Source organism: Spea bombifrons, chromosome 3 (assembly GCF_027358695.1).
Source record: "Spea bombifrons isolate aSpeBom1 chromosome 3, aSpeBom1.2.pri, whole genome shotgun sequence".
Taxonomy (NCBI): domain Eukaryota; kingdom Metazoa; phylum Chordata; class Amphibia; order Anura; family Pelobatidae; genus Spea; species Spea bombifrons.
The window spans coordinates 17,860,866-17,885,386 of NC_071089.1; the positions used below are offsets into that span (position 1 = coordinate 17,860,866).

General features: G+C 40.3%; 1 protein-coding gene across 1 annotated transcript; it reads left to right on the forward strand.

The window, feature by feature from the left end:
- The first annotated feature begins 302 nt into the window (after positions 1 to 302).
- ISM1 (isthmin 1) lies at positions 303 to 24,267 on the forward strand. The gene is made up of 6 exons (XM_053461351.1): positions 303 to 1,301; positions 15,698 to 15,898; positions 19,637 to 19,901; positions 20,797 to 20,940; positions 22,398 to 22,487; positions 23,661 to 24,267. Exons 1-6 carry the CDS (start codon positions 1,188 to 1,190, stop codon positions 24,176 to 24,178), a joined length of 1,332 nt encoding a protein of 443 aa, XP_053317326.1. The 5' UTR covers positions 303 to 1,187; the 3' UTR covers positions 24,179 to 24,267.
- Positions 24,268 to 24,521: the final 254 nt, after the last annotated feature.

The window sequence follows — 24,521 nt, forward strand, 5'->3', positions numbered from 1 at the left end:
TAATCAGTGTGTGCAGGAGCTATCAGTCAGGTAGGTAGGCAGCACAGGGGTAGGAGGTCAGGCAGGCAGTGTGTGCAGCACAGGGGTAGGAGGTCAGGCAGGCAGACAGTGTGCGCAGCACAGGAGTAGGAGGTCAGGCAGGCAGTGTGCGCAGCACAGGGGTAGGAGGTCAGGCAGGCAGTGTGCGCAGCACAGGGGTAGGAGGTCAGGCAGGCAGTGTGCGCAGCACAGGGGTAGGAGGTCAGGCAGGCAGTGTGCGCAGCACAGGGGTAGGAGGTCAGGCAGGCAGGCAGGCAGTGTGCAGCACACATGGTAGTAAGTCAGATGGTGTGGATAGTCAGTCCTGACACAGTGCGCAGGGCAGGGGGTGAGTGTGCGGCACGGGACTAGGATATTGGGATCAGGTACGTCGCTTGCAATCCAGGTTCGGCTCTCCAGAGGGCGTGGGCAGCGTGCGAACTACAGCGGGAAATACAGATCGCAGGGACCTCGCTGCGTTGGTCCTGCGGGGATGCGCTGCTGAGTGCCCGGGATGAGGCTGCTGGGAGTGCGCTCTCCGCGGGAATGGTTTCTCTGTTGCTCGGTGCACACTGGGAGTGAACACACAGCTTTGCCCGGAGTGCCCACCATGGCCGAGCCAGATCTGCACTGAGATACTGACAGCCAGCGGCAAGCCGAGGAGCCCAGCCTGAGTCTACACGGGATCGCAGGACTACAAGTGCCCCGGGGAGAGAGCGCAGCCACATCTACCTGCCCCCGACCCAGGGGGCTTTAAACCTGCACGTGGAGCACTGGGCGTCTGGACCTTTTTATTCCTCCCCAGCCTGGATGTGACTCCTGATCGCAGCTTTGGACCCGGAGTTATACCTGTGAAAGGCGCTATTGGGGAGTGTTTGGGGTCCATGCTAACGGAGGATCTGATCTGCCGGGAACGTCTGGCTACTTGTGATCTGCCCCCACCTAGAGCCCGAGGAGACCCCATCTCACCCACCTCCGTCTCCTCCTCCTCCTCTCCTGCCGCTTTCCCCTAAGGCTTTGTTCCTTCCTGTCCCGCAGTGGCTCCGAGGTGCTGCGGTGGTGGCGGTGGCTCCTCCGGCTCCTCCACCCAGCCGGCTCCCCTGGATCCGGAGAGCGGGGGCTCAGCTGCCCCTAATGAGAGGCCACTAAAAGCTGGGCGCATCAAGAGGATGGTGCGGCTGGTGGCCGAGCTGCTCCTACTGCTGGGACTCCTGCTGCTCACCCTGCACATCACCGTGCTCAGGGGCAGCCCTGCCAGCCCTGCCAACGTCAGCCAGTCCCAGGTGAGTGCCACTCAAGGAATGCTCACACCTCCAGGGTCGCAGAACGTGGCCCCACAATCGCTCTTTTGCTAATCGGGTCTTCTATTGATTGCATGTAATATACTCTGGCTTGAGTTTTGTAGCCTCTGTATATATTATATATCACATGCATGCAATAAGAGATAAGTCTTGTGTATGTTTTTAATTGTATGTTGGCTTTTTAACTAGATAAAATGCTAAACCTGTTCCACTTTCAATGGTATTTTCTTTAAAAACAACCTGTTTGAATAATGGTGCATCATGCCGGTTCTTGAAAAGAGAAAAAATGGTCATATTCTAAAAACTTTCTAGTAGATTGTATAAGTGGTGTAGAGATGGTAGGATATAATCTCATTAGCCAAGCACCTTCAGAGGAGGACATCATAAAGCTTCACTATAATAAACTTACCAGGTTCCCTACAGAAAATAAAATTAGTTTCTGTTTACCCGGTGTACATATTTATTATTATTACTATTATTATTGTTTTATATAGCGCCATCATTCGTGTCATGTCACAGACCTTTATTGTTGCAAAGGTGGTCTGTACTCCATCAGATGTATGTTTGGTTAGGCCAAAAACCTTCTACCTCCAAGTAAAGCAAGTTCTGCTAATGGTCCTTTATTTCCTTTATGGTCCCACAGTGTGTTCTAGACCCTGGGAATGTTTAATCTAAATATTAGTACAGAGTCACCGGTAGATAAAGGAGCTTGGCACAAGATGAAAAGGGCCAAAATCTTTAAAGTTGGCAACTGTCACTTGAATAATTTGCTGCGGTGTTCTTAAGGCTTTGATGAATAGCGCTACAATATGACAAGATTGTAAACTTTATTGGGTAAGAACTAGGATTCCCAGTGTTCTTTGGCTGCAGGGGAGACAATGTTTGTTGGAGCCCAGTAATTACATAAAAGATACAGCCGGCGTTGAGTCTTCATACAGTTGGCCAAACCATTAGTCTCTGTCTTCCAGTAATGGTCCCATCAAGGGAAGTGTTTATGATGACTGGAAATGGGTTTGGCGGGTTACGATGATGCAATTACCGAACAGAGCAGTTAGTGTGTGTTTTGATATTTAAAACAACCTTGGCATTTCCTACATTGACAAAGGGTCATAACCTTTTGAATGTCAAAGGAATGAGTTTTTTTTGGAAATGCATTCCTTTTCTTCTTATAGGTGGGGTAACTTTGCAGTTGTGTTTAAGGGCTTGCTGTCTGCTTCATCTCAGTACTTTGAGGAGCATAGTCTGTGTCCTTAGATGATTTTGTCCCTTACATCAACTAAGATGCCTAGAACTCTCTTGCCTAGAACTGGCAAGAGAGTTAATCTTGAATTCTACGGTTTAATAGAGAAAAAAGGCTAGTTTTAAGCCTTGATATAAACAGGATGGCTAAAGTATCTAGTTCTCCAGAGCTCCTACTGGCAATATCTTGTTCTTGTTGGGCACCATCAAACTTACTGTGTGTTATGTATTGTGAAAAGGCAAGTTTTAAACCCTTGATGGGTGCTGGAGCAGATCTAGAAAAACTCTGGGTTGTTGGCAATTGTAAACTTGGTGGGGGAAACAAATGGCCAAAAACATTTAGTGAATGCATTTAATCTGCACAGTTTATTCCGATTCTTTCGATGTTTGACACTGTGTTCACGAAGCCTTTCCAAGGACCGCAAGATGAATCCAATCATGGTGTAAATGCTCACAAGTAAAGGCCCAGGGATAATTGCACCACTTGCCAGTTTTCCCCTCACTTGTAGGGTTAAATTATGTAAATACAAGCAAACATATATGTATTCAACCGCCTCCCTTCAGCTGCTTCCCTTTAATATCTTTGGAACATGGTATGACCTCCCTTGGGCTTCAGTGCAACTTGGGTTGGTATCGGGACCCTGGCATCTGTCTACGAAAAGCCACATTGGCAAATATTAAACAGCAAATATTCTCATTCCAAAGGTTAAGGGAGAATTTTCAGTTCTTCTAATGGCAGGGGGGTATTTTGTGAAAATTAAAAATCATCTTAAAATACTATTATTGTTTAGAATACTTTCCAAGATGCCCATGCAGGTTAGGTGCCCTTGTTGACAAATGTGATTGTGTTTTTTTTGTTTTTTAAATGTATTTATTTTTGGTTACTACGTGTAATCATTTTTTTATCAAAACTTCCAACTCCATTCAAAACACTGTTCATCATACTTTATTTTACTTTCAGTTGTCTTTTACTTGTTACAAGTGGAAAGGTGTCAGGTTATGAATAGTCACTTTCTTGAGGGTTTTGTTAAACTATTTATGATTAATAAAGACTCAGATTTAGAGATTTCTGTTTATTGTAGCATTTCATAACTGTCAGATGTTTAATACAGAGTTAATGTTTACTGTAAGTGATCCAAGCCTAAGAGAAGGTATGGCTCTAGGAACTTAACTTGTCTGACTTTCGGCAGAGCTTTTAGCCCAAGAGCAAGGAGGCACCGAGATCAATGTAAACTCACGTACGCAAGTGCTTTAACAGCGAGCAACATTAAAATGTAATTTCTGTGTTTAATGTTCCACCTCAAGGAATTTTCCACTAAGGATAGAATCCTCTGCGATTGTGTACTGGGATGTGCATGATGGCATTTTGTCTTTCTGACGCAGTGTTCTGCATGGGTGCCTTTGGAAGCTGGGGGAGGGATGGTGTCCTATTTCATTCCCTTTTTAATTTTATGGATGTTAAAAACTTCTGTGGCAGTAATCTATTCCGAGGGAGTTTCAAAGTGCAGTTTATATATGTAATTAAATCCATGCGTCTTTTATAGTGCTGCTTTTCCTCTCTCTGCAAAACCTATTTTGAAAAAAGTGAGCTAATTGTCCATAGTGGCCGCCTGCAACACATGTCCAGAAGAGTATAAATAACAAATGATTTTCTTTTTTTGCTCAGCAGAGCAATGCTTTAAACCTTAGTGTCCTCTTTACTTTATGGCGAATTGAGTTTGTCATAAGAAGCTTTGTAAGGCGTTGTGTAAACTGTCTACTTTTTATAAGCCGAGTCTACCGTATAGGCAGGTTACATACAAGACAAAAGCAATAAGGAGTGTGCGCACCAAAATACAGAGCTAAGTCCGCATATTTCTAATACTTTACAATACATCAACGGTGAGCTTCTGTTGTGCAAGTCTAACAGGACACGTTGCCCGTTTCTCAACATGCGCATTGAGAACAGGGAACGCATCCTGAAATGTTACCGCAGCAGAAGCTCATCACGGTGATATTTTTTGTCTGCTCGTTCCTCATTTCTTCTGTCTTGCCTAACAAATTTAACCAAGGTTCAACAGTGATGGTCTTTGGATGCAGCACCCAGCAGAACGTCTGATCGGAATAATCATGAGTAGTTCTCCTCTTTTTGTTTGTATATTTGTAAAAACTGGTTATGTGGCTGGTCTAGTAGGGTAAACACATCACATGTTTTCTTCTGGGCACCTATCCTTTTTTCATGGATTTCCAACAAGCGCATGTAAAGTGCTGCCCTACAGTATTGGGGATGAATAAACTCCGAACTGTGAATAAGTGGGATCCCTATATGCATCTCCCATACTCTAAAGCAGCACTTTAAATGTGCTGGTCCCCAACATGTGAAATCTGTGTCATTTCAAAAATAGCTGATGCGGTTCCCTACTCTCTGCAGCGATGATCTGGTATGTTGTGTCATAAGGTTATTTTCTATGTTAACAAACAAATGTATACTGAGGAGGAGGACATTAGAACATCCTTTGCCTAAGGAGCTGGAAGATGCCTATAACAATAATATAAATTACATAGGAATATGGTTGCCTTTCAATGACTTTTTATGTTTTTGAAGCCTTTAGTTGTAAAACTTGGCCATTGTTGGAGAAACAGTTGTCACAGATCACAGAGCATGGTGCTCCCATGTGACCATTTGAAACAACTTTCAAGTAAAGAAGTTCCAATTGAATAAATAGTAAGATTCTTGAATATAGTTTTGTATATAGTAATATAATTTAACATTGATGAAAATTTTGGGCTACTTCATTTTGTTCCTTGACCTGGAAACCTCCATTGATGTAAGTCATGTGATATTTTGTGTGCCAAAGCACAGTAGTGAGCCGATCCTTTGTAGCAATTCTAATGAAGTCCGTTCCTCCATAGACTTCCATGTGTCAGTGTCTTTAAGTGATTTAAGACCAAAACCATTGTATTGTTTACCACACACAGTATTGTAAGGAATCAGGGTGTTTGTCTAGATTGGACTAACTTAAAGCTAGGACACTTACACCTGACTTACACATTTGTCTGAAAACATTATGTAAAGACTATTTTTTGAAAAATGTAATGCATTCCGGTACATAACGTTCTCCTGGCATCCGCCAAACGCTAATTCATCCATAAGACTATCAGATATTCAAGAGTGATTTATCACTCCAGAGAACACATTTCTGCTGCTGCAGAGTCCATTGGCGGTGTGGACCGCCGTGGCCCTGCTCTGTGAGTGTGAGTGTGTGGTCTGCTGCTTCATGGCTTAGCTGATGTTACTCCTAGAGGCTTCCACTTCACAATAATGGCGCTTGCAGTGGACTGGGGCAGATCTAGTAGGGTGGAAATTTCATGAACTGAATTGTGGCAATCCTATGGCCTCCTATGAAGCCACTGAGCTCTTCATTCTACTGCCAATGTTTGTGTATGGAGATGGCCGCCTATGTGCTGGATTTTATACACCTGTTAGCAATGAGTGTGGCTGACAACCTAAACTCAATAATTAGAAGGGGTGTTCAAATACGTTTGATACGTTTGGTCATATAGTGTGTGATACCTTCGACTGTGATTGTATTTTTGAGATCTGAAAGACTTTCTATTCTTAAATGTATTTTAATGTTCAGTGTTAAAGCGACTTTGTTGCCTCCTAAGCCTTTGAGTGCCGATGAGCAGGACATATGGCTGGAGTCTAACTTTTTAAATGTATAATTTTGTTGCTTAGCTTTTTCCTGTATATTGTTGCTATCTCTTAAATAAAATAGATGTTAGAAGTATGTTTGAACGTAGCATCCATTGTCTAAAGTTATCAGTCTGAGGTATAAAGTTACCTTGAAAAACAAGACAAGGCATTATTGAATGCCAGCCCCATATTTCATAGTGCCATTATTATGTATATGGCACGCGGGGTCCCATCCTCAAATTTTTTTCTTCAGAATAGGGAAAAACTATGCAATTCTAAAGTTGTTGTTTGTTTTTTTTTTTTAATTTTATTTTATTTAGTTATGAATAAAATACATTGGTAAACACACCGTTCCAAATCTCACTGTGGCCCATGACACCATGTAACGGGTTGGGACCAACGAAATAATGGGAAAAAAAAATATTATGGAATTAACCATTTTCAAGTTTATTTAAATAAATTACTGAAAACAGTTATTTAAAACACAAATTACTTTTAGGGGGAAGTGTATGAGCTGCAGTGCGGTTCTGACTGACAGATGCACGGTTGAGTTTGAATAGCTATTCTGTTGTACTGACCTATTTAAAATGTACTTTGTTGAAACTTTTACTATGCATTTTCTTTAATAAGCAAGTGAACTGCTTCTTGCAAGAAAAAGATCATTGTAAAATTGATCTTATTGACACAATGATTCTATTTGTTTGCTGTTTTAATAACAGTTAATACAATGGTTATAGTGGCTGAGTCCAGCCCCCCCCCCCAGTAGCATAAACTTGACTTTGCCTCTGACAAATTAAAAAAAGAAACAGCTGGAAAAGTGATGCCACTTCTAAGGAAAAGCACTGAGAACAAAATACTCCTGTTGAAAAGATCATAGTTTCCCCATGACAATTCCAGTGAACATCTGTGTGTTATTGAAGTGAATACCTTCCCGAGGTAGTCTTTGCCATGCTGTGTGATATCTGATATCGCAATACCTAGCCTTCTTTCTACACCCCATAATGAATATAGCAGGTCTGTTTATGTTCCATTAGATGTTGCTGTTTATTTCATCGCTGTTTATACGTGTCTGCGCTCCTGGAATGATTGCAATGGCTTATCTGAGATGAATATTTTTTTTTCCCTTTTCCATCCACTGAAATATCCCTGCTTCCCGCAAGTCTGGAGATATGATGTTTAACAAAATTTATAGCAAATATATATTAAAAATATATATATTTTAGACTGAAATTTACTGTAGAAATACTTTTTTCCAATCTGGCTAAAATCATAAGGTTTTTCCCAGATGTTAGAAAAAGAAGTCCTATGGTATATTCTTATTATTTTTTTTTTTTTTTTTTTTTTTTTTTTTTTTAGGGGGGAGGGATAAACAAAAAAAACTATCCAAGCTGATTTTTCAAATTATAGTAAATGACTAAAAAGTATGATGCTCGGAATAGTTGTTCCATTGGAGATCTGTATATGTTATGTAAAAGGTAATTATGGTTATTTATACATTAGTGAAACTTCACTAATAACCCCCTAAAATATTTGGTTGTTGTGCTGGGAACAGTGCTAAATGTTACTAACCTCTGTAAAGTTTATCTAATTTAACATTAAATTCAGCAAAAAATACAATTATATAAATTAGCATCGACAAACTGGTTAAATCTCTTTTTGTCCCAATAAGCTCCTTTTTATCTGTAGACCGGAAGGCGGCCATTGTAGTCCTTTATGTCTCATCTTGGGTGCCTTTCCCTGCGCCAACACCGCACTAAGCTGATACATAAGTGCCGTGCTAATGAATTCTGTTCATAGACTTTCATTAGTCACAGGCGGTATCGTAAGCAATCGGGCAGGGGCGTAACTAGAAACCTCAGGGCCCCGGTGCCAGAATCTGTTAAGGGCCCCCCACCCCCAACCCATCTATCCCTTTCTCACTATCTACCCTCTCCCTCCCTACCCCCCCTTCTCACGATCTCCCCTCTCCCTCCCTAACCCACCTTCTCACTATCTACCCTCTCCCTCCCTACCCCCTCTTCTCATGATCTCCCCTCTCCCTCCCTACCCCCCTTCTCACGATCTACCCACTCCCTCCCCTTTGTAGGTCACTTACCGTCAACTCCTGTGTTGGGAGCGTGAGGCGTTTGTCTCGGGTGCCGGCGCTTCACTGCTGAGCGCCGGCACCCGAGACAAACGCCTCACGCTCCCAACACTGCACTCTGGGCAGCGCTGAGGCAGGCGGCGGCAGCAGCGGCGGGGAGCAGAGGCATCCTGGATTTCTGTCAGTTAGGGGGGCCCAAGAGTTGCCGAGCGGTCGTTTTCAGCAACCGCTCGGCACCCCTTGGGCCCCCTGACTGGCAGAACTCCAGGGCCCGGTCGCAGTCGCGACCCCGGTAGTTCCGCCACTGCAATCGGGGCGTTTGTCTAGTAGATTAGATTAAGATAACAGAGCTAGACGTAGCTAGTATTCAGCTGCTTGAAAACATTATTATTTAAAACTGTTTAAAAAAAAAAATAAAAAAAAAATAATAGAATATTGTTTGTTTTTTTTTCTTGGTGGAAGCTCTCCTTTAAATCTGCAACTAATATGTGGAATAAGGCAGGAAGTGGCTCTCCAGCTGTTGTGGAACAGCATATGTTATAATGCTCAACCACCATCTGAAAGACAATGGTACAGATACCCTGCAGAGCATCATGGGAGTTGTAGTGCCATGAGAGGTGCCTGTTTGTAAATGTTTGTTGGATGCATGTAGATATGGGTGTGAGGTGTCCTGGTGTGAACTGTATTATATTTGTACTCTTTTGCCGCAATAATAAATTGCGGTATTAGAAGTATACAAAGGCCTCCATTAGACTTGTGCAAATAGACCAAAAATTATTCAGACTAATTTTTCGAGTTTTGATTTATTTGTTTTTGGACGACGAATGTTGCTTCCTGCCCTTTCGGTTTGGACAAATTTCTGAGGGCTTTTTCCACTGTGAAGAGAGATTTGTTGTCTCTAACACTGTCTCTCAATGTTTCCCTACCTTCTCTGGGTAATTGTAATAATTTTTAGTCGTCCCTGGTTCATTTTGATCCTTTTAGTTTTATTGGTGATCCTTCGTAAGAGAATGTCGGAATGTGTTTTGTTTTTCCTGTTCAATTTGCAAAATGGTTTACGATTACTGGAAATGTTAATGTCTCCCCATCACTTTTAAGGTATATATTTTTGGTAGCAGCCATAGGTCTCACATGACGTCTTAGTGAGATTACTTTCAAACAAAACAGTTGTTTAGATAATTCCATGTAACCTTCGAGACTTGCTATCTGCTTTTCTCTGCAAGCTGCTGCAGGTGGTTTCAATTATTACAATTAATACATTTTCAGCCACGGTGCCAATAAATTTAAGAGCAGGTGGTGAAGGACCATAAAAAAATACACAAGATCATAAAATGCTCAAAAGGAGATTTATTAAAGGGTTATTAATACTTTGCATATTTGCTGAACAGCAAATTTTACCGCAAACTACATTTTTTTTTCTTCTTCTTTGCAGCTATTTAATTGCGTTTCTAAATGGATCATGGTGAGAATTCAGTGCTCATTTTGTTAACCATGTAAATGGCAGCCTATTGGCTTTGCCTCTTTGTGATGGTTTCTACAAGTGTGTCCTATTTTTGATTGTAAAGCATGCGGTCACGGGGCAGCAAAAAAAAATATTGGGGATAATCGCCATTCGTATAACAAGATAAAGGTTTTCATGCCTTACATGCTTATTTGGAAAAAGTTGATAGCTTGGGCCTGGGGCCCTCAGAGATATTGCTAAATACTCTTGATCTTGACAAACCACAGGGCATTATGTCTTCTCTGCCATACCTGGGACCTCTCACCCAGATGCTCTGGGGCACTTTCCATGACCGGTGCGATTCAGGTCAGAAAGGCTCCTTTCTAAACTATTTTGAATCTGCACAAGAAGATCAGGACTAGTGGTTTCAGGGGTCACCCCCCGGCCCCCTTGATGCACAGACTACTGTAGTTATGCCACTGCCTGTACTCCCATGAATCCAACCCCTGGAAGCGTGGGAGCTCCAGGTAAATGTCATGAGTCCGTATGAATGCCTCTCTGCAAACATGCTCACAATTGGGGGTCGGTAAGATCTCTGACTAGTAGGCTTGTATAGACGATCCCTAAAAATAGGGAGGAAAGAGCCACTGCTGTGATTTAAATACTTTGGACCACTTACTGAAGGGTTTTTGTGTGTTTTATCTACACTCAAAAGGTGTCAATGACTAAAGGTCTATGACTCTTTTTCATGGGTTTTCTGTGCGGTTTCTTTATGCAAATGTGTTTGGACGGTACAAGGTAGTGCACATTGAGCATGCTGTCTGCCAAGTGTTTTGGGCGCCTTCATTACTGGGCGCATGGCTGGATTCCTCATCGGGCTGGATGTTACTAGCCCTTCCCGTGACACCAGTGCTCTCCACAAGGCTTGCGGCCGTGTTGGAAGGGTATATATACTGGAGGGTTTGCTAGTTTTTAAGAGTGCTCAAGTTAATCCGGTCACTGACCTTTCCAGTTTGAAATGCACCTGTCTCCTTTTTAAACTTTCTCTTAAGCGTTTCCCTAGAATAGCACACAAACTTCTAAGCTCTATTTGAAAATGTAGTAGCCAAAAAGTAATGGGATTATCTAATAAGTGCAATATCAGCTTTCTGCTTCTAACTATAGCAGTGGTTTAACACCAATAACTACAACCTCCCTTTCTATCCAGTTGCGAAATGACAGTATTTATGAATAACCATATTCAAAATGATAGAAATCATTACACTGTGAAGAACGTTCATCACAAGACGTGTCTTTTTAAAATATTTCCATATATCTAACAATTCCACTATCTAAAGTTATCTATAGTCTGTAAATATTATTTTAATATCTATACTTCTAGGATATATCTGGTTTAAAGAAAGGATTTTGTTTTGAGACGTTATAGGGTTTTTTGTGTGTTTCTTGGCAAAAACAGTTAATAGTTACAAATTATAGCCTTATTCAAAAATCTTAGGAACATCTTATTATGCTGTTCTTATGATCTTCCTCATTTCATTTTTCTTTAATCTTATCCCTGCCCTATTAAGTTGCTGAATCGTTGTTGATTGGTTCAGGCAGCCTTTATGGGGGTGGGGCAAGGAGATCTGAGAGAATTTCAGGAAATTGATTAGATAATGGTAGTTGACCCAAACACTGATCGCTTCTTCCTTAAGGCCAACTTTCACGCTAAATATCTCCAAAAACGACTACAATGATCGACAACGTGCAAACTGTGAGAAAAACTGAATGAATTTAGTTTTACTGAACACTGTGATATGAGCATTCCTCTTCAAAGAAACTAAAATGTGTTTTAAAGACAAATGTTATATGTACATTATTTTGACATGAAATAACGTTTTATGTGTGTGTGTATAATATATATATCAACAAAAAAATAACAAAATCCATTTTCCATGATCTATAAATCTGAGCTCCAAGGATGGTTTGTTTGTTTGTTAGGCAGACACCTCGACTTGTTGAGTGTGATTGTCCTATTTAACAGGAATGAAGCCAAGCAGTAAATTCACTGTCCATGTCCACCCTTTTCATGTTGACTGTGTCTCTACCAGCAGGGGAGCCTTTGATGTTGTAACAATAGAACATGCACACAGTGAAAGATAAGAAGCCCCGACAAAGTCTGTTCTTAAACTTTATGGTGCTTAAGGACCTTGAGAAACTTTTGAACAGTATTCACGCTTTTATATGGAGTGCGTCTGCAGATACGTCAAGTCTCGCCTTCTCCTTTAACCGAAAGATCAAGGTTATTAGCGTTCTCCAATATAGAATTTGTATATTCTTTGCATTTTTTAGGAGTTCACATTCCATACATTTCCACATTTTAATTCTTGACATTTATGAACCACATGGTAATAGTTTTTCCTTTCCCTGAAATATTAAAGAATCCGAGACAAGACCATGGACTAATTAAGGTTTGAGTTTTCACAGCAGGAAACAAATGGGGCAGACTAGATTGGCCGAATGGTTCTTATCTGTTGTCAAATTCTAAAGTTTCTTAAATTGGATTTGTTATGCCTTTTTAAATCCCTTCCTTCCCCCAAGACTTCAAGTTACAAACATTTAAAAAAAACCTCTGTTAGAGGCCCATATGTAGGAAAATATTGGTACACGAATACCTTAAGAATAGAACAGTATATTACTGGCATTTACAGTGTTGGCAAATTTAAGTGGATGTTTAGATAGTGAGCATGACAAAATCAGATAAGACGTATCTAATATTGTAAGGTATATGGGTTGGAGGATCTCCTATCTTTATCCTTCTAGACTCCCGTTTTGCAATTTCTGTATGATTACTATGATTATTGTACTGTGAAGTGCTACGTTGCTGAAGGGTAAGCCTCTCGTACACCTTTTAGGTCTCCAAATGATAGTTTAGCAATGTATTCCGCTATTTTTATACCGAATGGAAGATACTTTTCGTCTTTCAAGGGCAAAAGATTGGTATGAGTGGAAAGCATGCTCAGACTGACTCATAAAACTAGATCCTGCTTTACGTGACGAAATCTAGGAACTTTAACACTGTAAGCATTTAAAACCTTGGACACCGGTGTCACGGCATTAATGGATTTATGACAACAGAGTCAATATCTCTAAACTGCATGTATGTGATCACAATTTTTATACCTGGTGGTTTCTATGTTTTTATATTTTATTCCGTAATATTACATGGGATTTTTTGATGTTGGATTGCTAGTAAGAACACATACATCTTAGAAGGAAAAAAATCTGTGCTTTCTCCCCCATATTTCTCCTTTCTATGAACCCTGCAGCTCTTCCTAGATTTGAATTCTGTAGGCGCTGGGGAAACTTTCTTACTCTTTTCTAAGAGTAGTTCCATATAAGACGTATGTTTAGCATACGTCCATTTAGTGACCATCTGAATGTCTTCTTCCGTAAGGTGTATTGTGTATGCTGCTCTTTTGAGAGAGTAACTTCCTTCAAGGGCCACAGTAACTGTTGGAACAGAATACCGTTGTGGGGAAGGATATGGCCCAAACCGCAATAAACCTCTGAAAGCTACACATTGAGGGGTTTTACGGCAGGGACATTTTGCGTCGCATTGTGTCACATTCAGAAAGTGCCACATAAACTGTGTATGGTATCCGTTTCTTGTTAGGATTGGCTTCCCACAGTTGTTTTAAATTAATACTTAAGACAAGCCTCTTTGCGTTAACCCAGGTAACTGTAAAAAAGGGGAGAGATGGATCTGTTTTGTATCCTATGATCTAGAATTTGAGGATGGAAAGGTGCCTCTGTTACCCAACTAAACTCGGTTTAAAAAACATATGATAAATAAACTTCAAATGTATTTATTAATTTCAGCAAAACCTCCCCCTGTGGATTTGCACCTCTCCCCACCTACAGTTCCTCGGCTAGCAGATACTCGCCAGCACTTACAAAGTTCATTAATCTGCGTTCTTCTTTGGTACAGCTGTATGGGACACTAAACTGTTCCTTTAACCAACAACGATTGCTTGTGGTTTTATATATGTTTTTAGGTCTGTTAAGTTTCCATGAGAACAAACTTTAGAGTTTTTGTTCTGAAAGAAGTATTATTTACATATTTTTATGATGCACCACTATAGGGTAAACTTTTTAAAGGATTTCAATGTCTATTCAGGATGTTCATATATATATATATATATATATATATATATATATATATATATATATATATATATATATATATATATATATATATATATATATATATATATATATAAAATTATAATGCATACATAGCGTTCCTTTTATTTAAGAGATTTTGATTGAACACTTGTTCTCGGGATGTCTTGTAAGCGATCAGTCTGCAGTTTTATGCTTGTCTTATCCCATATCACACTATTTTCATTTTCTCTTTTTGCCTCATTGGTTTCCTAAATTGTTTTTATCTCCACGTGGAATCTACGTTTTAAGAACTGGTGTTAAAACTATATCATACAATAAAGTTAGGAAGTATGGTTAGAGTTCTGGATTGGGAATTTGTCTTGCGGGAATGGATAGGAGGATACCAAGATTTATGTCTTGTACACACCAGCTTAGCAATAACATAAGCTTGAACCGGTGACCCATATCCAGGTGACATCTAATCCACTATTTTGTAAAACATGTAAAATCTGATATCCCCAAAGTTAGTTCCGTTGTTAACGGCTAAAACATTTAGCAAATGTGCCAAAAAGGTTTTTTTGGGGGGGAAATGCGTGAAACTGTGCAGTTTTTAGATGCATGTAAGGAACGATATTTTTTTTAATTTTTTTTTTATTTTATTTCAGCCTGTGTTTTATGTGTATGGGGTTGGGGAGCAGATACTTCAGTCTGTTTCATTGTTTTATTCCAAATGTCACTTTTCGTATGGTTTACTCTTTGTGGGAAAGAAGTGAAATTTCCCAATATATTTGGAGACCTTTTATTTGTCTACCACCCCAATTCATATGCTTTTTTTAATCGAATCAGGAAGGTTTTCTGAATTCTGACAACTTAAGTATTAGGTGTTCTATTTTGTAGTAAGCTTAAAAATTATTTTGGAGGAAATTTGTAATAATTTCTAAAACCGCATGATTATGTATAACTTATTAAAACGTATAACTTTCTATAGCTACTGGCCAGTTGTACTACTTAAGAAGATCTGCAGTTGCTGCCAGTAAACATACCCCGGTTTCTGTCTCCAGGCTTGGCTAAGGTGTTTTTATTGACTAAAGTGTGAGCTTGCTGGAGAGTTGCCATTTCAACACTCCACATTCACTGTGCATTATGCCGGATTAACCGCGGAAAGTTTCTCCTCAGGGCTGGTCCTAGACCAAATATAACCCAGATAAGAATACACTTTGGTGCCCCCAAGTTCACAGGGTGCCACCGCTCTGTCTCCCTAAGAAGAATACACCGTTGCCTGGTGCTTTTTTTTTTAATTCAGGCACCCTGGGCAATTGTCCGGCCGTGTTTCTCCTGTGGGAAAGCTGAGTTGACCCACTAAGATCCATTGTGAAGTCAATACATTGTATTACATTTATTTATATAGCGCCAGCGGATCCCGTTACCGCTGTTACAATCAGTGGAATCGTTTTAAAGTCAAACACAATAACAAACTGATACAAAAGGAGAAGACGCCCCTGCTCTTGCGCGCTTACAAGTTAATGAGATGACCCTGCATCTCTTCTGCACACTCACACTTCATAAGAGTCTCACCCATTGACATGATCAAACACCTTTAGGGTCTGGTTGCTGCATACTTAAATTATGTAACTTAAGTAAGTCATAGCAATCCATTTTGCCTTTTTGCAAACACACAAGTATACATAAATTACTGTTTTTATTTATTTACGGGGCAGGCTGTTTAACTGATTATCCTTATGACCTTGAAGACATTTACCCTTCAATTTTTGTTTTTTCCCCATTAATTGCAGGATGAACAGTTGTTGAACCCAGAGGAGAGAAGGGGATATCTTGAGGAACAGGGGACGCAGAGATCTAATCCTAAACATCGCTTCATGGGCAATGGACATACCTCTTTACAAAGAGATGGACCCGGCTCATTCCTTTTGGATCTTCCAAATTTTCCAGATCTGTCCAAAGCTGATATTAACGGCCAAAATCCAAACATCCAGGTACCAGCAATTGCCTCTCTAAAGGGCTACATTGTGTGTGTGTGTGTGTGTGTGTTTGTCTGCTTAATATTGAATACAAGATTTTCTGCATCCAAAAGAATAATGCTAATCAAGAAGAGAACTAAAGCCCTATGTATGTGCTATACGAGGGCACCTATTAATATACTTAATTCATTTAAGGTAACGCTTTACGGAGTACTGTTAAATACCCAAAATACATTTAAATAATGGGAAACGTTGGGGATGGGCAGCACAAAACCTAAATGCACCACCGATTGGCCCACCATGATATCATGGGCTCTGTAAATGAGCTAGGAAGGACATGCCTTGTATAGATATTCCAAAAAGATTCCTAGAGATGGCCTATGGAAGGATGGCTCTGCCGTGTTCAGACGCTTTTCGCAGTAACGGCAAATGGAATCTCGGAAACGAATTAATGGACAAACTGTTTTTTGAAGAATCATGTACCGTTTAGTGTAAGGATTATGCACTGCTGTGTGCGAGACAGGAATGCAGAACCATTACTATGTATTATCTTCTCGGTTTGTGAAATGTAATTTGCACGGTTTGAGGAATTTCGATGTCGTTCCTCTGGATCTATGTTGAATTAAGACCGCAATTGAGTGTAAAACTGCTGGCTAGGATCCCCTGGGAACATGGTTACTCTTCCTAATGGGGAAATCCATCTCTTACAACTCCTGCCTAGGTCTGTATTTGTACATAGCTTCCTGACCTAGCAAACCAAGGAATTGGTTATATAAGCTTGGTACTTTTGTCATTAACAAAGAAATATATCCAAATAAGTAGTTCTACAAACATATCACAGATCTTCCTTGGCAGCTCATCTGGATTTTTCCATGTCTACAGACTTCACTCCCTAGACAGATGAGGTGTAGATGTGCGATACTCGACTACAATCAGCAGTTAGCAAATATTGCACGTCGTAGATACAGAGACGGAGTGGTACATTAAGCACCAATTACGCAACAGCTATGTGCTGCTTAATTAATTACTAGAACTCTGGCAATCGTACATTTATCCGGTAAACTGCATTTGTCCGGATTACAGAGATTGGAATTAAACAGTCATTGAAGTTTGGATCGAGAGATTCTGGAACCGTCGGTCACAGCTGTTTCGAGTCTCTTCTAGCTGCGGAAAGGGTTAACCCAAAGGAAACTGTTTGCATAGAATCATTTTATATTAACAGAGTAACCTCTGGCACATTCTTTAGTTTCTTATCTGGCTATTAATTTGGTAAATGGACCAGCTGACTACTTTAAAGAGTCTCTGAATTTGTAACAGCTGTTGTAGGTCTATTGAAAAAAATCTGAAGACCAAAAGCTGCATGCACCGGTACACTTGGGTAAACAGATTCATTGGTGGTCTTTTTTTTTTATAATCTGCGACATCTTTTTGAACTAGTGATATTTGTCACAGGTTTCAAGAGGAAGTAAAAACACTGCATTTTATTTTGTCCTGGGGGCAATTGTTGGCTTGGAGATGTTTATATATGTAATGAGATGGGTGTCCAGCCTGTTCACTGCCATGTTGACACTCATCGGAAACCATATACATGTTTACTTTTTTTTATTTTTTTTTTTTTTTACATCCTGCGCCGGAATTTTTTTAAGTGTAGGCATATGATTAAATTCAGGAGAGGGGAGTGAAGATCTGTAATATGTGAAACTACCCAGGGTTTATACAACCACATCATAATGGCTGATCAGTAATTGTAGTAAACTAAAGATTATTTTTCCTCTCCATCCAGTGTATTGATAGACCTCATGGGCCGCATACATAGTGGATTTTAAGAAAGATACTTAACATTGTACCTAGTGACGATTCTGATTGGGATATATATATATGTATATATATATATGTGTGTTTCTAGAAAATACACTTCTAAGGATACCTTGGAGATTGCCTAAACATTTGTTGAGTGAAATTATGTAGAACTCCTACGTTCAGAAAATGCCTTCACTGCAAGCAAAATAATGTTTAAAAGACAGCAGTGTGTTTGACCCTAAATACAGATGTTAACAATTTAAATGTCTTGTTCTGAGTGCAATTTCCTACCTTATTAAATAATGCTAACTGTTATTTCAGTAATCTCTGTAATTTCTCTAATCAGGTCAGCTAATCGTGAACTTTTTAAATGTCATCGTACTGATCGCACATATCCAGGAGAATACACCTCATTGTTCTTCAACCTGTGTTCGATTGCTTAGATATTGCTTTTTATTGAAAGGGTTGAGTGTAGATTAATTGCACAAACTGAATATATATATATTTCCAAATGAAAAGTCAGACTCTGGCTAGTTGTGCCTTTTACAGTATTTCTAGGTGGCATTTTTCTTTTCCCACATGTATGCAGCCTGGGATATATTTTTAAAGTGGCCCTTTGGCAACTGTACTAGCGAATGACTGCTATGGACTAGCATATATTATATAACTAGGATTAAATGCCATCTGTGACTTTTGTAGTATTCAAATAATTATAGGAATCACACTATTAAACAGCTGTGTAACTTTTGTTAACCCATGGCTTTGCTCTACATCCTGTGACATTGGGTCCCCTAATTTTTTATGGCAAATTTTTGTTGGCATTAAGCCTGGTATATATTATGCAAAGCTTGTTCTACGCTACGCTACATATCCGGAAACATTTTTTAATGATGGCCCACCAAAGAGAGCGCGTTGCTCTACTATATCTTCCTTTGTGATCTTGTTTTAATAGTAAGAAAACTCCCTGGCCCCTAAGTGTATGGAGAAATACATTCAAAAAATGTTCTTAAAGCAGATGTTATAGACCTTGAATTCTTCATAAGTTGGAAACATATGTGCACCACATGTTCCTCCATGGCAAAAACCAATTCTGGCTCCAAATTATCTGTGATTTGTTTAAGAATACCTTTATTAAAGTTGTATATATTCAAAAGGCCAAATAATTTGCGGGGTGGTATACCACTCGCCAAGTACTATTGCATGTACCATTATCGTGGAAATTGTGGTGGACTTCTGACTATGAAAACCCATATTTTTGTCTAGACATCCAAGCCTTGCGCATCTGAAATGACCAGTCAATTGTCCCCGATGTCCCATTAATGATTCTCAATAATGCATTTACATCCAAACGCTTGGTTAAGGCGACACGCCGCGATCATATGTATATATGTGCATAACATGGCTGGAGTGAAATTTTGGGATTTCCTTGAACATTATGTAATTATATTTTCCCTCTTCAAGCATGGAAGTAAAATTGGGTGTATGTACACATGTCCGTTTAGGAATCTGTGTTGTCACAGCTTTGATGCCTCAAAAATATTTGATATATGATTAACATACTTCTAAAAAAGTCAATACGCTCGAGAACATAATACGTTCTTAACTAATTGTCACCTTAACAAAACCCTTCCTGGCCGTCTTGATACCAAAACCTGCCCAGATATGATAAATAGTGGTTTAATTTCTCCGGCATTGCTCAATTACATCTTGTAGTCATGTGACGCAAAGAGATGGCACTGATATGATGAAAGCTGATTTTCCCATAACACGAAAACTCTTCTGAAATGTTACTCCATAGACACAATATTTACTTGATATAGAGATCCATAGGCTAAATATTCTGAGAATCGCCAGGTTGATTTAATTTCTTCTACATTTTCACAGGTAAAGCAAAAAAAAAAACACACACATGGATGAAATCATTTTTTTTTGTCCCCCCCCCCAATTTCTCAGGTTACCATTGAAGTTGTTGATGGACCCGACACAGAGCCAGAAAACGAAATGCAAAAAGAGAACAAGCCCAGCTGGCCGGTTCCATCACCTGACTGGAGAAACTGGTGGCAGAGGTCATCTGCATTGCCCAGGATAAACTATGGCGACCAAGATTACAAGTATGACAGCACCACTGAGGACAGCAATTTCTTAAACCGTCTCGGTGGGTGGAACAGACAAATACCCAGTCACCGCACGCTGGATTTAAAAGAGCAGCCAGAATATGGTAAGACATTGAGCTTTACTTGTGGCTTATTGATGGAATTGCTTAGAAAGCAGGATTATTCAGTAGGTTGCTTTGGGTTTGCTTTGCCTTTAGCACTTTGTTTCACAACTGATTTTTATAAATGACATTCGTTAAATGCATAGACCATGCCTAAAATAAGCCAATCATAAACCACATCATATCTAAATCTCATAGTTTAAAAGGTAAGTCTCATGAGAAAAAAAAACACTATCTTTCTCACTATAGTGTTCTATACAGTAATGGAGGTTTACCCTAAAAAAAATGAATGAGACAGGTACTCTGGCAGTCCTCGTGATAATTTATACAGCAGTATACTCCGAAGCCCGTACAGAATCAGAGCAGTGGCTGGCACTTAATCATAAGCTTATGCGTAAGCGCCAGATCAAGGTGTGAAACTCCTAAAAGCCTTTGTTTGCCACCCACTGTTGTGATGGCGTGCGGGCTTCGGAGTATACTGCTTCCCACAGGCAGTGGTAGCCCAGAGTATTTTGCATTGTACCACTGAAGAAAACCTGGTCCCAATATACCGTCTTTATCCACACACCTGAAGGCTGTCATAGTCATGGGATATTCTGAAAAACTGTAAACACTACTCTGACACTAAAGACGTCCAGCTTGTCCGAACCCTTTTCCGTTTCATAGGCTAATTCAGTGTCAGACGGGTTTATTGAGACTGAGCCCCAGTGAATTGCTCACCCCAAGGCAGCATGATACAAATGGCAAATATGCAACAGTCTGAAAACATTATATTATGCAAAACCAGAACTGTTGTATATAAAAAAAAATAAAAAAAGAGAGAAAATGGCACAGTACTTCGAAATGTTTTTTTTTAATCTGATTCTGGTAATAAAATGAGCTGAATTTTGATTTACAGATTATTCCGATGGTGAAGGCGACTGGAGCTCCTGGTCCGTGTGCAGTGTTACTTGCGGAAGTGGCAACCAGAAACGTACCAGATCTTGTGGATACGCATGCACAGCCACTGAGTCGAGGACCTGCGATATGCCAAACTGCCCAGGTGTGTGGGATCATAGTAAATGATTCAGGGGGCTGTCTCTTGAGCCAGAAATATAGAGTTAATTACTTAATCGTAAAGCAACATATATTTCCCTCATTTAAAATGTACACGCGCAACTTAAACGTGTTATGTCTGCAGTGTTTCCCTGCATAAAATCAAGGCCTTTCCAAACTTTGGTATTTTGGCTGGTACCCCTAAGGTGAACACCTGGGGGAAATCACATGCAGCCTCTTGGCTCACACCATGCATTCCAGATGGTTTGATAATACATTTCTTACATACTCTGTTCTTCAGCACAAAAATGGCTTGTTACAGCAAATCGCAAAAAAAACCCAGACCTGTGCAGGTTAGTTGAAGCCATGGAGTTAAGTCATCTCTCCTGAAGACACCCCAGACTTTAATGTTGAGGAATCTGCGGTATATTTGCCTGATGATGGTTGGGCTCTGAAGAATGACGTTTACCATAATATACTGGTGGTGGTGGTGGTGGTCTCCGTAGGCCACAACTGCTATGGCTCTTGCATTATTCTATCTGTTGTGGTTTTAGAGCTTAAGAAGCAAAAAGTCTACTTAGCTCAGAGTGTAAATTTTCCTAGCCCAGAAGGTATGGGGATTCAATTTTAACTAAAAACCTTTTTATTTCTGCGTTGGACTCCGCTACCACCAATTCCTTATTAAATAACTCATTTTTTGGCAGATGTGGGTGTTTCCCAGAGCTGGTACGGCAAAGTGTAGCATTTCATAGCTAATGAGGTGTTTGTAATTAAATTTCTGTGTGGTCTCTAAGCCTCTAAAATTTTATAAAGCTGATATTTCCAGAAAAATTCATTTACAGTAAGTAAGATTTTTATGGTTTACAGGAAGCCCGTTTAAGATAGATTTTTACACTACTACACATGTTTGCTGTCTTTGGCTACTAATTGAATGTTTATGCGAGCTGTCGGGTATGCGCGTTAAGTAGCACATTCATTTTATTGCACCAATTACTGGAGTTATTTTTTTTGTGTGTGTACCTTCTGATTTTAAGACAAGATTAAAACTATATATATATTGGGATATTACCAGTAATCGCATGCTTTGGCCCAGGGGACTTCCCATAATGCCCTTCTCTGCTCCGCACGTCCCAGCAGATAATCTCTCCCGTTTTACACAAGGACATTCTTGTTTCTTGGTGTGCGGCACATAATTTGCTGGCAAGCCCACAGTGCTTGATTAATAGCTGTTATGAATTAATGTTACCAAGCAAAATGTTCTTCGTTACCTCTTACTTCTATTTAATTTATTATTTGGATACATTGGGGGGAAAAGTATTGATGTGTTTCTATGTATGAATTGTGTTAAATGTGCCCTTTGAAGATCAGATGAAAAAAAAATAGGGATGAAAGGATAATTAATTAAAAGGCATAGCTGTCTCTGTCTTCTATTACTTTATGTGTCCCCCTTCTACATCCCCTTAGGAATCGAAGACACGTTTAGAACCGCAGCAACAGAAGTTAGTCTCCTGGCAGGCAGCGAGGATTTTAACGCTACAAAGCTCTTTGGAGTTGGTAAGTGTGTGTTTTTAGAGGGTTACAATAAAAAAAAAATACACAAAGCGCTTCTTTATTTGACAAAAACATTGTTACAATACTTCTGATAAGTATCGATCTCTGGCGTTTCACTTCACACTTCATTTATTTACAATGAAATCTTCCAAATCAATAACTCCAGACATCGCTCCAGAGTAATACCGTATTGGCTGGGATATAGGCTGCACCCGGATATAGGCCGCACCCTAAAAGTTAGTTCCCTCCTGTGGGAATTCCCGGCAAGGGAGATTGTTAAAGCACATCGAGCAGACGTGCCGGCAGCGGAGGTCGTTCACGCTCATCGCCGCTGCCGGTGAACATCTGCGCGATGCGCCTAGACAATCTCCCTTGCCGGCACTCCCCCCATGGAAAGTGCCGACAGGGGAGGCTGTCAGTGTATCAGAGAGTAGGATGCAGGTCCCCTGCACCGCTGCGGGGGGATCTGTATCCTAACCCTGCTGCCTGCCCGGCGCCCGGAACTGCATGTGTCGGGCGCTAGACCCCGAATATAGGCCGCACCCCCACTTTAAAGTTTTAAAGTGGGGGGAAAAAAAGTGCGGCCTATATTCGGGCCAATACGGTACTTCTGCTAGGCTCATTCTATTTTGTGCAAACAGGGAAAAGAAAAAATGTTGGTGCGCTAAGCTGGTCTCAGGCTCAAATAATATAAATGTGTAATACGAGGCCTACCAAACAGTGTGAGCATGCTGCAAATACAGTGTGTTGGCTGTACAATGTATACAACAAACTAAATTCTGTCTGCTCTTCTCACCCTAATAAAGTTGGCAACAAATACATAAACATAATATAAATGAGAGGTTTTGGTTATATGAATTGGCCAAAGCATAATTAAGCTCATCCGCCACGTCAAGGCACACTCTCAATAGGGTGAGAACCTACTCTCACCTCCTACATAGTGGGCAGACACATTCTGTTTTGTGGTTGGGGACATTTTCTTTTATCCTAGATATGACACAAGGGCTTGTAGAAAGGAGCTCTTGGATTTGACTTTAATAACCTTGCTGGTCTGATGAGGGATGCATGGTTTCAAACTAACAATAATCAATACAAATCGGTGGCTTGTGCGGCCAAGCAATGAATCCCTCGGATTCAGCAACTGCCAGGACTTTAATGTGTTGCTTGTTTTTATAGATGCAGACAGTTGTGAAAGATGGATGAATTGCAAGAGTGAATTTCTCAAAAAATATATGCACAAAGTAGCCAATGACCTTCCTAGTTGCCCTTGCTCCTACCCTACTGAAGTGGCATACAGCACGGCCGAGATATATGATCGCATTAAACGGAAGGATTTTCGATGGAAGGATGCGAGTGGTCCTAAGGAGAAACTAGAGATCTACAAACCCACGGCAAGGTACTGCATCCGATCCCTGCTGTCCCTGGAAAGTACTACGCTTGCAGCACAACATTGCTGTTTTGATGACAGCATGCAGCTCATTACCCGGGGAAAGGGAGCTGGCACACCAAACCTGATCAGCATAGAATTTTCAGCGGAGCTTCACTACAAAGTGGACGTTTTACCCTGGATCATGTGTAAGGGTGACTGGAGTCGATACAATGAGGTTCGTCCACCAAACAATGGGCAAAAATGTACAGAAAACCCTTCAGAAGATGACTATATAAAACAGTATCAAGAAGCCAGAGAATTTTAGTAACTGATGGAAGGATATGGTTCTGAAGGAGGAACTTAAGCATCAAATGGAAGCAGGGTCACCTCGTTTATTTTCTTCCCTTTTCTTCGAGGTTATGGTTACTGGGGTGGAAGACCTGGAGCTGTTCCACTGTCTGTGTGATCCACCCCCCTTCTTGGTTTTGTATGATATAAATTGCCATCGACCATTTAACCAAACTTACACACCATTTTAGTGTGCCTGTGTTTATATTGTCATCTGCCAACATTAGGGTCGTTGTAAATCATAGAAAATATTTTTAAACCCTGTAATCTATCCCCCCCCCCCGCAATCAAACCAGTTCAATATACCCACCTGTTTTGTA